We start from the raw sequence: 14,494 nt of genomic DNA on the forward strand, positions 1-14,494 counted from the left end.
ACCGGAACCGAAGTCGAGCATATATATGACGATCTTCATGTGTGAATAGCCCGGAGGAAAGAAAGGGCGGTAGATGATAATGAGAAAGGGCACCGTTTCTAGACGGGCGGAAGGAATGGATGAGCGAAAGGTGCCATGCCATGCCATGGAGTGGGGAATATCCCGAGTCTCATGTAAGACAACTAAATGCACCTCGAGGTGCTGCCGAGGAACTGGGGGACCTTCTCGAGCACAGGATAGGCAATTGAGAGATAGAGCTAGCCTATTCGTTATGGGGAATCAATGCTCCGGGCCGAATAGAGCTTACCTCTGCTTTCTCCGGCGCATATTAGCTTAGCTGCGCTCAATAGGCCAATTTGGCTTCCTCTCTGGCGGCCACTTTCCTTACCTTACCCCTGCTACACTCCCACTCCAAGCTACGCCTGCTGAGCAAGATGCATTGCGATTTCCTCTTCTGTGGATGCACCGGAGTATGACCCGGGACGGGAAGAGAAAGACTTTTTTCTCTGGCTCTCGTAAAGTCAAAGACGCCCCAAGGCAAGGTACAACTGTTGGGAAGGGGACATGATCAATAGAACCTGGTTGGATCTGGGCTGGGATAGTGGCGTCCATTCCTAACCTGCGAAAAAAACTACAGGGCAACAAGCGAGAAAACGTAAGTGCGCTAATGCGCACTCCGGCTTTCGCATGCTTGAGCGCTGATGCGCTCAAGCCGTTGCACTAACAGCATGATGAAAAACGGATGCGCAACAAGCCGCGCGTCAACGCTCAATCCATTGCTTATTGCATCCGTTTTCTTGCAGGGCGTTAGCGCAGCCGTTTTGAAGCTGGGCGCCCCTGCGCGAGCATTATGAAAAACTATTGCGCGCACTAGCATGCTAGATCGAGCGGCTCCAACCGTTGCTTGCTGGCTGCACGTTAGTGCCGCTCGTTAGCGCAGCTATCAAGGGTTGCTTCTTTCTGAGCATGCTCTTGGGCTTTGAGCAACCTGACACGTTGCGACGCCCTAGCGTGCGCCTGAACTTGCTCCTCCGTTTGCAGGTTCGCTCATGCTGGAGGGAGGATCCCCACTTAGTGATCGGTCCGCTAGTTCACGCAAATCCGAAGAAGTTATCATGGATTAGCCACATGCAGGGAAACTTGCACATGTGGTTCTGACCGGGGTTTCCTTCAGTATCTAATAACCTTGCTTCTGCTCGCCGCTGGCGCACCTCTCCTAACTATTGCCCATTTATTCTGGAATAATCTTTTTATGAGGGACAATTCTACATATTTCTGCCAAATCCTTCTATTATTAAGTAGAGCTGGTACCATTTCGATTTGTTTCGATTCTTCCGAACAAGAGAGGTTTGATGCTTCTAAATCCATTGTATTAATTCCACTTCCTACTCGAAGTATGCTCTTTATGATCCCGGCTCATGATTCAATTGCCAAGCCTCAAAGTTTATGTTTTTATGTGATCGCAGCATCAAAAAGAAAGTCTGAATTTTCCACAGAAGTCGGCTCGAAATATTTGATCTTAGGTGCATTTCCCTCTGGAATATTATTGTTCGGGTACAATTGGACAACTACCAATATCTATTAATATCTTTTCTTAGAATGTTATTGTAAAATATATAGATAGATATTTATATCGTAAACTATCGGATCGGGTATTACTTAGATGTGAAACTTGCAGACCTCATTGGTTGTGATATTGATCTTACGGGGGAAACGAAATCCAAGAATATATAGATTTGTAGATACCCTCTATGTAGTTGTCTATGTAGGGCGATCGATCTACATCTTTCCCCATAGCCCTGGGGCTGTGTCTCGATCTCCTACGTGCGAAATCTTAGGGACTAGTTCCTATGGAGATTCCCCTTGGTCTAATTCCATGATGGAGAGTCGGCGTGGCGTAAAGTGAAGATTGGGGGGAGTAGAGCAAAATTCCCTTCTGGGGTATTCCGAAGGTGTAACTTAGGCAACGAAAAAGGGGTCCGATACTTCAACTAGAGGAGCAACCAGTTGGTTCACCAAACCCTGACCCAGCGTCACACGTTCTCCAGGTCCGAAGGGATCCAGTGCCCTTATACCGACTCCTCCCGGAATTGCGTTATCGGAGCCGAGCCAGGAATGGCCGTTAGTAGACACCCACCACTTTTCACCGGTTAGAGAGGCCCTCTTTAATACATTAAGAAAAGATGTTCACAGGGGCCAGAAAGACTCGGTCATAGGAACTTAGACTACCTACGCGCTGGTAAACGAAAACCACCTCGACCGGATCTACCGAACGAATCAGGCCGCCCCTTGCCTTGAAAGAATTCACACGCGGCCACCAGCTTTCCCAAAATAAGGGGAGATCTGCCGCTTACTGCTCACGGAAACATCCGACCAATACTATAGTCAAGTCGTCTGCGTATCTTTCTGATCTCCTTTCCTTCTATTCATCAGATTTTTTGCTTTGACCATAACAACAGTGGTGGATGGTGTTGGCTAAAAATGGGGGAGAGAGGAGAGCCTTGGGGTACGCTCACTTATACGTTTTTGTTTAGGTTCTCTCCGTTTCGAGCGTGAATGGCGGTTCTCAGATGAGGGAATCGTTCCTCTCTAAATAAAAATAGGCTACAATGCTTCTACCGATAGAGCTTTCACGTCTGCGCATAGAATCGTTTTTTGCCTTTCCATTCCGTTTTTACCATATCATGGGCAGTTGGGTCGGAATCCGTAGTGGTCGAGTCGTTTTTGGCCCGTCGCATTAGTTTCAATTCATATGTTACCGTTGTCGATACCATCAAGCTCGAGGTACATATTCCTGATCATCCACCGGCTCAGTTTAAAACTTCTTCTGTACGAGCCCATCATCAAGTCGTCAAAGCGTGGCGAGGTGATATAGTCTTCAATGGCCTTCTTCTTGGCATCCTCGATGCCCTGAGAAAAGATCTCTGTCCTCTCCCTAATATCCTCTTGAAGGTATTCGACCTGATGCTGCAAGTCCAGCCTCAGGTCCGTCATGTGCTTCACCACCACTCCCATGGCCTCAGTGTCTCTCTAAGACCTCGCCAACCTGGCCTGTGTAGCATAAGAAGCTGCTTTGACACTGCGGGAAGCCTCTTCAGCAGCTCGTGCCCACCTCGAGCTCCTTTCTGCTTGGATTGCTAAGGCGTGGATGGAGGAGTTCACCTACCAAAAGGGAAAATAACGGGAATGTTCAAAGAACAATAGCAAGAAAAGTATGACAAGGAGCCCGATAGGAAGTCGCTGACTTACCACTATGGCATAAGAGGCAGCACGCCCGGCTACATGGTTCAAAGGAAGCTCAGTCCACACCGTGACCTCCTCAGGGTAAACGGCCTCCCTACTTTTTTGAAGAGCGTGGTTCAGCTACAACACGCTCCTGGACTCACCTTGGCCTCCCGAGCCTGAAGGCCTAGCTCGCGTGTAAGCAGTCTCAATGTAAGGAGCCCCCCGTATAAGCAGCCTCGGCGTAAGGGGCCCCTGCCACTTCTTGTACTAGAGGAGCCATCTTGGGCTCCCTGGGTAGATCCACTACCGGGTAGCCTGGTACCTCGGGCTCCGCATCTCGGGCAATTCGGCACGAGTTTGTTTGGAAACTCGCTTCCTCCTCGTCATGGCATGAAACAGGTTCCCACCACGAGTCTTCTCTGCGTCCATCACACCTGCAAAAAGAGATCGGCATCAGGAAAACGAAAGAATGGAAAGCAAAACAAAAGGCAAGCCTCTGAGCAAGGAACCTACCCGAACTCAGGCCGGCCTGGATGAGCTTGGCCTCCGTCAGATAATGGTGGCATTTTAGCCCAAGCCAGGTCCATTCCCGGAGGCTCTTCGCCGTCTCCCTATTTATCGTAACACCGGCATCGGGGGCAACCATCCCCCACCCGGTTTGGAACGGCCACCCCATTACACTTCGCACCTTGAAGTAGTCCCGTTTCCACGCCGGGACCTTGTTGGGAAGATCGTGTAAAAGCTTGAAACCCGGGCTAGGAGATAGGTAGTACGCCTGCCTACGCCCGCGAAGGGGACCTGCTTGCTTCTTGAGCATTAGGATGGAGGAAAAGATCTCCAGGTCTAAAGGCAAAATCTGTTCGTAGAAAAGGGAGATAGTCCCAACCAAATTTCGGATAGAATTTGGGTGGAGCTGACCAACGGTAACGCCGAAGTGGTTCATAACCTCGACGATGAGGGGGGTGGAAAGGTAGGCACAACCCAGCGGCGAGCTGCTCTCGGAATATCCCGATCTCGTCAGGACCGTGTTCCCACGCCCAAGGGTATAAAGTAGGTATACTCCCTAGGCAGGTTAAACTAGGTGATAAGGGAGTAAAGCCCCTCAGGCGTCATGGTTGAGGGCCCAAACTTGTCCAACGTCTGACCTCGACGGGAGGAGGACGCCAAATTACCCGAGGCAACTCGGCCTACAGGTTCAAACTCTTCCTCGAGCACTACCTCGGGTTCACTAAGACTGTCAAGGGTTGTAGCTCGGTTCGTAGAACCTGCATCTGACCCCCTCGAAGAACTGTCTGAGCTGTCCGAGCTAGACATCGGGAGGAAAAGAATACCAGGAAGAAAGCACTGACTCACCTAGAAAAAGCAAACAGACTATGGAAGGTTGACGCGAGCTAAAAACTTGGACGCAAGCTAAAAAAACTTGGACGCGAGCTCAAGAAGCAAATGCAAGAGAATGGCAATGGAAAGCGACTAGGGTCCCCCACTATTTTTACCCATAGTGACCGAAAACCGACGATTCTAGTCGAAGCAAATCCAATGGCCCACAATCAAGTTAACCGCACGCTTCTTAAGACCGAGACATGACTGGTCGCATGTCTTTTGAAACTGAAGTAGCACCGGTGCACGTCTCCCCGCATTGAAGGCAGTGACGCATTTTTCAAATTTGAAATAATGTCTGTTGTCACTTCTCCTAGCCACGCGTTTTTTAAATTTTGAAATAACGCGCGCTGTCACGTCTCCCAACATTTAAAGATGGACTGGCGCGTTCATTGACTTTTTTGGCACTCGAGAAACCAGGAAATCTCCTGACGAATGCACACTTCGCGCTATCAGTAAACTGGTTCAAAGTACGGGTCAAATCCACCCGCCACCTCGCGAACTTCCTGCGCCAGGGCAAACCCCTTAGCGCGAGGAGTGGAGGGCAATTGATGAAGGAATATTTAGCCCAACCTCTTGACCACCCAACACGTGGCAGAAGCAACAGATCGGCACGGCAGTATGCTCAAGGCGCGAGTTCCGAGAGGAGGAACCATCGGTTTGATCTCCCCAAAAGGAGCCCGAACTCCCCCTTTGACCCTGAGCCTTACGAGGAGCGCAAAAGGCAACAACCCGAACTGGCCTGCCACAGGGCAGTTCGGGCCACACCTCTACCCGAACTCAAGACTTCACCTCGCACACCACTCTAGTACTTCGGCTCTACGCCGCCGAACTGAACAACCGTACCTGACACCAAAGGAGTCCGTATCCTGAGGCGGCACACCTGACTGACTTAGGATCTGACGCTTGACAGCCGCTCTTCAACGGCCACCTCAAGTCACAGAAACGACTCCAACAAAGAGAGCAATGGCGGTTGTCTGCCCCAACAAAGGTGATGACACCCGAACTAGTAGAAGTGCAGAGGTAATGATACCCGACCTGACAGGAGCTTGGGAGTGAGTGCGTGAAATGGTTATAAAATGCTCTCTTCCCCCCAAGAATGAGGTATGTGATAACTTTACGCCATCTAGTTTTTTATCTTGCCTTTGAGAAGATACTAAATTGAACTTCGGAACATCTCACCAAATTCCTCCCCAGAGATACTCGTTTTCTTCCCCGTTTCAGGCACCTTCTGCTCCAGCCAGAGACAATATCGTTGACAATTAGAACCAGCCAGATTGCGCTCCATCAGGATGTAAGTTATGTAATAAGTCACACAAGCCCTCTTCCGACCCTTGTATTTGGTGTATAAAATCATTAATAACAAGAAATACACACAGGGAGAGAGAAAAAGAGAGAGAGAGAGAGAGAGAGAAAGATGCTACAATCGTCCCAAATGTTAAAATGTAAACCGTATTTATATGCAAGTACATATTTAAGTTGCATTGCAAAGCCTAAATGCAACCTAAAATTGTCCCACCCAAATGGAAACTTGAAAGATAAGCTATAGGAAAGTGGCGAAGGCCACTCGCCACTCGGTGGGTGTTGAGTAATTTATTCTTCGTCGCCCATATAAGGAAGAGAATCCAGAGCATTAGGTTAGGTAGGCCGTTTCAGCTGATTATTGATGTAATGTAACTTCACTTCTATATTAAGACTAGCACAGAGTAACAGCTAAGTAGATTATTGATGATGATTACATTATCACTCTCATCAGCAGAGCTCCCACAGCCAGAGGTGATCAGATTCCAATTTGAAACTCAGGCACACATAAAGCTCCATTCATGAATTTACAAATGGTGAGACCGATTCCGCGGGTAAAAAGAAATGACAAAAAAAAGACAGAGTAGCGAAAAGAAAAAGAAAAAATGACAAAAAAGAGAACCAATATCAGTATATCACTACTCGCTCCAGTACTTGTCATCCTTGTCCTTGCCATCTTCGTCCTCATCATCTGAGCCCTTCATCTTAAGCCTCCTAACATCTTCCACGGCGGCAGTCCTAAACAATCCTATGTCTACGGCACCAGAAATCATGTGGTACCCACGCTTCCTAAGCTCATCGGGGCCATCGTGTGGCATCGCAAAACCCGCCAAATACGCCCTCCCAGTCCCACCTTTGTTTCTCAAGTTTAACACACTCTTCTCCGCCACTCGCATCAACTCCCTCACTTTCTTGTTTCCAGGGTCCCACAGATACCCCAAGCTCGCACTCAGATCCATCGGGCCCATCTGTATGCAGTCCACCCCATCGACGGCCGCGATCTCTTCTATCTTCTTCACCCCTTCTTCCGTTTCCACCTGGCACATGATCAACAACTCCTCCCCGTAGTTGTCCAGGTACCCTAAGTCCATGCCGTAACTCGATGCCCTTACGACCGTATGTGCCGATCCCCGCACTCCCGCCGGCGGGAATCGACAAAAGGACACCGCCTTCTTAGCCGATTTCGGGCCGTCGATCATCGGGAACATGACCCCCTGTGGCCCCAGATCCAAGGCCTTCTTCGCCCACATCGGGCACGACTCTGGCAGACGCAGTATCGCATGAGTGCCAGCCGCCGCCAGAGCATGGAGGCAAGGGAGAGCGTCGGAGATGCTACCGTGGCCATGTTCCATATCGACAACGACGAAGTCGTAGCCGGCAAGCCCGGCAATCTCGGCGATTGTAGGAGAGAAACTAAGGAGGAACATACCATATAGGGTTTCCCCTTCCGCAAGACGGGCTTTTAGGGTTTTGGGACGAATGAGGTCGACTGTGGGAGAGAGATCGGAGGTGGTGGTTGCTGGTGTAGTTGGTGGTGATTTTGTTGGTTTAGGGTTTAGAGTTTTGAGGGTGAGGGGCGATTTGGTGAAACGGGAATTTCTTGTCGAGGAGAGGTGTGAAAGTGTTGACGAAGAGAACAATCTGAAGGGGGAGATTGTGGTTTTGGTGAGATTGAATGACAAGGAAGGAGAAGAGGGTTTCTCGAGTTTGAAGAGTAGAGAATTGTTGCAGGCGGAGTAGGCGGCCATGATTGATGTTGCAATTCCGTTTGTTGATGTTCCTCTTTCTCTTTGGCTTGGGGGTACTATGACTGAGTAGTGACCGCCGACTAGGAAATAGTGACTAGTGAGTAGAAAACCTAGAACAGTAGAACTAGAAGGGGAAGGGTAAAGGACTCAAGGCTCAACTCATGAGGGTATCACACTTAATGCCGCTTCGTGTCACGTGCGTAAGTGAAGTGCATGTGACACATGGTGCACATGCTTGGGAGTTGGGGTCCGTTCAGTTCAACTCCAGTCCAGTCTCCCACTCGCTCACCTGGACTGGCACATCCTGGACGGACTTGACTAAAAAAATGTAGATGAGGAAGAAGAAAACATCATCCCAACTGGATATTAAATTTTCGAGACCTTCCACGTCTTATTTGCTTGCTCTTCACGACGGCGTAGGATTGAACTCCCGCAATGGGGTGGATCGTTTTAAATCTCCGCCACATATTCAGATTCTGAGAATAGCAAAAATCTTACCCTGGCCCACCACCTCATTAACAGAAGAAGAGGCGGCAGCAGCAGGTAGCAGGCTAGCAGCTGGAACCTGGAGCCCTGGAGGAAGAAGGCTGAGAACAAATATAGTGGCTAAACGTCGACGATCGATCCAGCTGAGTAAAAACTAGCAGCTTGGAGTGAAGTGGGGAAAGAAAAGAAAAGATAGAAGCTAGTCCAGAGTTATTACGTTAGCTCTTCTTCTCTCTGTCTGGAACCCTGAATAATGGTTCCTGTAATTTCGTCTATCTCCCAATCACCATCTTCTTGTTGTCTCCCTTCTTCCTTACATTGCAATTTCCACGCTTCACCATTCGTCTCCTCATCAAAACTTAATACTAGATATATTTGCATGAGAGTAAGAGATACTGATTCTTCCAGCTCGGTCTCTACTCTTACAATTCGGAGTGCCGCGACAAAACCTCCAAAATCCCCTGGTATTTTCTCTTGTACCCTTAAAATCTCATATTCTTTTTTTTTTTCTTGTTTCTCTTATCTAATTTCATTTGGTTTAATCCGAATTCTTGTGCTGTTTTCATTAGAGAAAATTACAGTGCAAGTGCAACGATTGGGTTTGAGTACTTAGCTAATCTCTTTTTCTCTTTGTTTCATTTTTTCTTCTTTTTTGTGCGGATGGGGTGTGAGTAGCCGAAGAAGACTGGAAGATCAAACGTGAATATCTGCTTCAGAAAAGGGTACTTTTAAGCCTCTTCCGTTTCCTGTGAATGTTTGATGGCTGCTCTTTTAGGTTTTCTTGAAGCAGAGTACTGGAATATCTATACTGGAATTACAAGTTTGGAAATAAATTTATGAATTGAAAATTATAACCATAGTACAGAGTATCTGGAACTAAAAATTAAAATACATAAATTAAAAACTTTGAGTTAAAAAGAACCTGACAAAATAATCAAACTGCCATCAAAGTTATATTACAAGAAATTTAGTCAGAATTAAGAAGAATACTTTGAAAACTAATTGAAGGAATCGTTTTGTTAATACCAATTTAAATAAATCCTAAATAAACATTAGTGTTCAAGTATTACGTAATTTTGTTGTCCTTCCAACACAGCGATACCTAGCCAGCTCATTCTTCTTGTATAGAAATTGAACTCTTCCTATTTGAGTGTAGCCTGTACTTGAAGCAGAATACATTCTCTGCAGGTAAGGAGTGTAGATGTAAAAGAAGCCTTGCGCCTTCAGAAAGAGAACAAGTTTGTCATCCTTGATGTGCGCCCTGAGGCAGAATTTAAAGAGGTCAGCATCTCACTTCAAATTGGTTTATTCAATAAACAGTTATGGGTTTTGAGCAACTCCTGTTTTGTTGCGTCTATCAACTGGATGCATCTCTTCGAATTGATTTGTTCAATAATTAGTTATGGATATTGAGCAATAGCTATTTCTGTTGTTTTCCGTTGAGCCTACAAGCTATCTCATGCTATTTATTATTCTATCCAGGCTCATCCTCCAGGTGCCATAAATGTACAAATTTATAGACTTATAAGGGAGTGGACAGCGTGGGATATTGCTAGGCGTGCTGCATTTGCATTCTTTGGCATCTTTGCTGGCACGGAAGAAAACCCTGAATTTCTAAAACGTATGAGGTTATGTGGTATTTTTGTTGTGCTTTTGTGTCATCTAGGATTTGTAATACTTTTAGCTTTTAACTAACCAAACATTGATGTCTGCTAACAGTCGTGGAGGAAAAATTAGATAAAGACTCAAAAATAATTGTGGCTTGCTCATCTGGAGGAACATTGAAACCATCACAAAATCTTCCTGAAGGTCAACAGTCAAGGTAATTTCCTTCCACTTCTTTGACATTAGCAGGCTTCACTCTCATCTTTTATTTCCTTAATGTTAAAAATAAGTTTTGAAGATTGTTATTAATAAAGTATATATCAAAGGGCAGTTTGGATAAGCTTAAAAAGAAACTCCTTCCATTCAATAAGCATACATTGTACCAGAAAATGTCGTATACTTTCAGAGGGTATGCATACGTGCATAGCTAGAAATTCCAAAGCAGAAGCTTATCCAAACATATCCTTGGTTAGTTCTCTTAGTTTCTTCTGAGTTCTAGAGTGTCTTTCTTTCAACCACCCTAGCCTACTTCTAAGATCAATTCTGTTTTTTAATAAATTTTTCAAAGGTTAAAAAAACAGACATAACAAAAAGTTGTTAAATATGCACATAGAAAAGTGATTTTTCCTCATTTTTGTCATATATGCAATATTTACTTGATACAATAAAGTTTACCAGTGGTATATTATAAGTGTAAAATGATATAATCCAATCTGACTTGAAGTCAACTTATTCACATGCAATAGCTCTTTCACCTATGTATGATGGAAAATGTACTCAATGAAGTTTCTAAGTTGGTCTTAAATAGCCTAAATAAATCATATTATAGTAAGGGTATCTAAAACAAGAACCCCTTGAATTGATCTAAATCACATGGATCATGTAAATCATTAAATTCAGACAATAATGGTAAATTTTTTACAGAATGATTTAGGCATTAGATTTGAATGTAAACCCCTTGGATTCATGATTTGAATCATGTCATACATCATAAGATTTTGACAATTACACTTCCAAACAATGCTGGCAAAATATGCCTCCACCTAGTAAACAAAAATTGTTGCTTCCCAGAATCAAACTTGGGGCCTTTAGTGTGTAAGACTAATGGACAAATATATTAAATTTCAATCATCTGACCATCTTCCCAATTGAGTAAACCTAAAGTAATACATCTTTTTAAGCTTTTCGTATATATCATAACCATAAGTAATTATTGTTTTAACACAGAACATACAGATATTATACAAGTCCCAGTATCTTATCGTAGCATGTCTTGGGCGTTGCTTATGCAAACCACACCAAGTGCTTGGAATCTCTTTTCTTTGTTCATGATCCAATTCGAAGATATGATTGGTTAACATTGTTTTGTCCAGGTCCTTGATAGCTGCTTATTTGCTTGTCCTCAATGGATATACCAATGTTTTCCATCTAGAAGGCGGACTTTACTCTTGGTTTAAAGAAGGATTACCGGCAGAGTCGGAGGCCTGAAGGTGCTTTGGAGAAACTACCCTTCTTCCCCTGCTAGAGCATCTCCTCAAACGTCAATCTGTATTTGGAAGCTATGAATATGTTACGCTTATTGCAAGTTGTAGTCATGCTTCAATGAGTGTTTTTAATTCAATTCCATTCCAATATTAGTCGAGAGAAAGAAGTGTGGTTGTACTAATTAAGAGCATTTAGGCTTAGTTTGGGAGTGTTTATTTCTTTTATGTTTAAGTAAGGCTGCAACTTGGGCTGGGTTGGCCCGAACCCAACTCGAAAAAGTTGGGTTGGGTTGGGTCGGGTTGATGTTTGGATTAGGGTTAGGGTTAAAATTCATTAACCCGATTTTACTTCAGGTTGGGTTAGGGTTGACTTAGCCAACCCCACCCAACCTGAGCTGACTCTATAATACATGTCATATAAATATATGTTATATGTAATATATAGCATACATTGTTTAGATGTATATCTTTTGAGATAATCACTTCACTTAATCCTAATCAGAAAGACTAAAACCTTAATAACATTATTTTATGTTTTTTTTTTTTTGAAATTTTTATTCTTCATCTCCTCTACGTTGTTTTTCACCCAGGAAAGATCTATCGTAAGCCATAACTTATAATAAACTATAGTCATTTCTAGCACTTTTTTTTTTCTGAATTGTGTGTCAAAAAAGAAAACGTCAACAAACAAATACTAATGAAACATATGATTAATATATATAGTAAAAGTTGAGTTAAGATTTAAAATCGAGAAATTTTATAAGGTTTTAAGGGATGAGAAGAAGGTTGGGTTGCGCTCAATCCGAAATTGACTTATTTGCATTTGGAATAAGTGTTTATTTCAATAGGCACTTGTTTGCATTTGGTACTCACTTTTTTCAAGTGCTTATTTCTTTTCTTTTATTTTCTTTCAAATTTTTAAAATATACCTAGGTATTCAAGGACTTCTGAGATGAGTAAAATGAGGGGAGTATCTCTACACCCTAATGATACTGAATGGGCATAACCGCATAAGTAAATTGATGAGAAGCAATCAGACCTGAATCCTAGTTCGATCTAATTCGATCTCCACCACTGGTAGCAGACTGATGAGAAGAATCAACTGGAGCTGAAAACCTAGTTCGATCTCTGGTACCAAATTGATCTGAAACCCAGATTTCCACCACTGTAACGAAAACACAAATCGATCTGGAACTATTTTCGCCGTTGGTAGCAGATCTCCACTGTTGGAACGATTCGGCCAAGGAGAACCAAAGCTACGCCGCTGGTTGCAGGAGAAGAAACAGTCGATGGCCTAAATCATACGCTTTTACATTTGAAGGGCATTATTGGAATTATAAAAATTAAATGAGAACAGTGTTAATAGAAAAAAATGGAACAAGGGTTTATTGTTTAAGCAAAATAAAAGCTAGAAATTTGGGCTTAAAAAATAAGTCATTATTTTTAAATTAAACTCTTATTTTGATCTTATTTTCCAAATTTTAACAAGTGCTTAATAGTGTAGTTTTGGCCTAAATAACTTATTTTTAAACACTCTCAAACTTAAAATTTTGAGATTTTTTTAAGTATTTATTTGATCTACACTACCCCTATTTGAAATAAATGTTTTTTCACAAACTGTCAATAAGCACTTATTTATCAAATGACCACTCCCAAACATGAGTTTAATATTTTTAAAAAAAGGGAAAAGTACGGAAACACACGATGCAGATTTCTGAATTCCAGCTCCCCCCCCCCTACAACTAGCCCTCTACCCCCTATAAACCACATCCTGCCCGTGAATTTGGCATCAATTCATGGTCAGGATGCATTCCCCCTGTATTTTGGGCCTAGCAAATTCTGATATGAGCTGATTGGTACTTCTCCAAAAAAAAAAAAAAAACTTAAAAGCTATTAGATGAGGTCCATGAGGATAGACTACACAATCTTGTTTTATTTATAGATACTAGCAGGGATCGGTGTGATGCACGAAAAACTCAATATCTATTTGAACCAAAATTAATAAATAATTTGAAGTAATTTATGTTTTCTTGCTGCATAATTTGTTTTCATTTATTGATTGAAAATGGAAACAAGTTTAATAATAAGTTTATGAAAATATAATGATTTATCTTTTATTTTCCTGTAAAAATAATCAACAAACTAGTAATTTTTCTGAAAATATAATAGTTATAAATAGTTTTCTAAAAATTTAATAATATATATCTGAAAATTCAATAATTCTAAAAAAAGTTAAAAAATAAATTATGCTTTATTTTTCAACATAAATTAATCAATAAATTTCTTAAAATGTAATAATGTTCAATATTTTCTAAATAATCAATAACTATCGAAAGGGGCCCTGCATTGTAGGACTCGCTCATAAACTATCAGGCTCGAGCTTGATTCAAATTAGAGACTTGAGTTCGAGCTCGAGTCAAAAGCTCGGAAGTTCAAGCTCGACTACCTTTGATTGCAAGTCTCTTAAGCAGCTGAGGTGCTGAGCCAAGGTTCCGAGCTAAGGTCTCCCTCAATTGTCGAGGTACCAAATCGAGGTCTCCCTCAATTGTTGAAGTACCAAATCGAGGTCTCCCTCAGCTGCTGATGTCAAGTTGAGGTTTCCCTAGTAGAGTGTCGAGCTAAGATCTCCCTTAGTTGACAAGGTGCTGAGGTGAGGTCTCCCTCAATTGTCGAGGCATTGAACCGAAATCTCCCTCAGTGACTAAGGTGCTGAGTTAAAGTCTCCCTCAGTGGTCAGTGGTCGAGGTGTCGTCTAGCTCGAACTCTATTCGAATTAGACTTGAGTTTGAGCTCAAAAGTTCAAGCTCGGTTCGACTCAAAGTCAACTACCTTTGGTTGCAGGTCCCCTAGCAGTCGAGATGCCGAGCTGAGGTATCCCTCAGTTGAAGAGAGTGGCATTCTTATAATTTATAAGGAGAGAGAGAGAGAGAGAGAGTTGGTAGGAGAGAATGGCATTCTTATAATTTGAAAGAAAAAAATAAAATAGAAAGAATTGATAGAAAGTGACATTTTTGTAATTTAAAATAAAAAAAAATAAAAAAAAGATTTGATAGAAAGTGACATTCTTATAATTTCTATAAAAACAAAAGCAACAAATAATGTTAGATTCCATTTCCCTCATTCTACACATTTCAGCTTAATATATTTATATAGATATATAAATTGTAATAACAAATAATTATTTCAATAATAACATATAGAAAGTGGGTCGATCCGGGTCGGAATATCTACAGTCTGACTTGGAGACCAGAATAGAGAATCAGGGGA

At 42.9% G+C, this 14,494-nt stretch overlaps 2 protein-coding genes across 2 annotated transcripts; one reads left to right on the forward strand and one right to left on the reverse strand.

The window, feature by feature from the left end:
• Positions 1–6,292: 6,292 nt before the first annotated feature.
• On the reverse strand, positions 6,293–7,652 carry LOC148881065 (Phosphoenolpyruvate carboxylase family protein). Its single transcript, XM_088963320.1, has one exon. The coding sequence runs from the start codon at positions 7,650–7,652 to the stop codon at positions 6,543–6,545; it is 1,110 nt and encodes a 369-aa protein (XP_088819446.1). The 3' UTR covers positions 6,293–6,542.
• Positions 7,653–8,391: 739 nt separating this feature from the next.
• Positions 8,392–11,383, forward strand: LOC148881066 (Rhodanese/Cell cycle control phosphatase superfamily protein). The gene is made up of 6 exons (XM_088963321.1): positions 8,392–8,602; positions 8,814–8,860; positions 9,327–9,419; positions 9,621–9,759; positions 9,858–9,960; positions 11,117–11,383. The coding sequence occupies exons 1-6, from the start codon at positions 8,392–8,394 to the stop codon at positions 11,229–11,231; spliced, it is 708 nt and encodes a 235-aa protein (XP_088819447.1). The 3' UTR covers positions 11,232–11,383.
• The last annotated feature ends 3,111 nt before the right edge of the window (positions 11,384–14,494 follow it).

This window comes from Nelumbo lutea, chromosome 1 (assembly GCF_056320005.1).
Source record: "Nelumbo lutea isolate HS-2025 chromosome 1, American lotus-T2T, whole genome shotgun sequence".
Taxonomy (NCBI): Eukaryota; Viridiplantae; Streptophyta; class Magnoliopsida; order Proteales; family Nelumbonaceae; genus Nelumbo; species Nelumbo lutea.

Bases quoted from the DNA above. Each gene is read 5' to 3' on its own strand.
- LOC148881065 (XM_088963320.1), bottom strand. From the start codon at position 7,652: ATGGCCGCCTACTCCGCCTGCAACAATTCTCTACTCTTCAAACTCGAG.
- LOC148881066 (XM_088963321.1), top strand. From the start codon at position 8,392: ATGGTTCCTGTAATTTCGTCTATCTCCCAATCACCATCTTCTTGTTGT. The intron at 8,861-9,326 runs GTACTTTTAAGC...CATTCTCTGCAG, and splicing joins AATATCTGCTTCAGAAAAGG to GTAAGGAGTGTAGATGTAAA. The intron at 9,760-9,857 runs GTATGAGGTTAT...GTCTGCTAACAG, and splicing joins AAACCCTGAATTTCTAAAAC to TCGTGGAGGAAAAATTAGAT.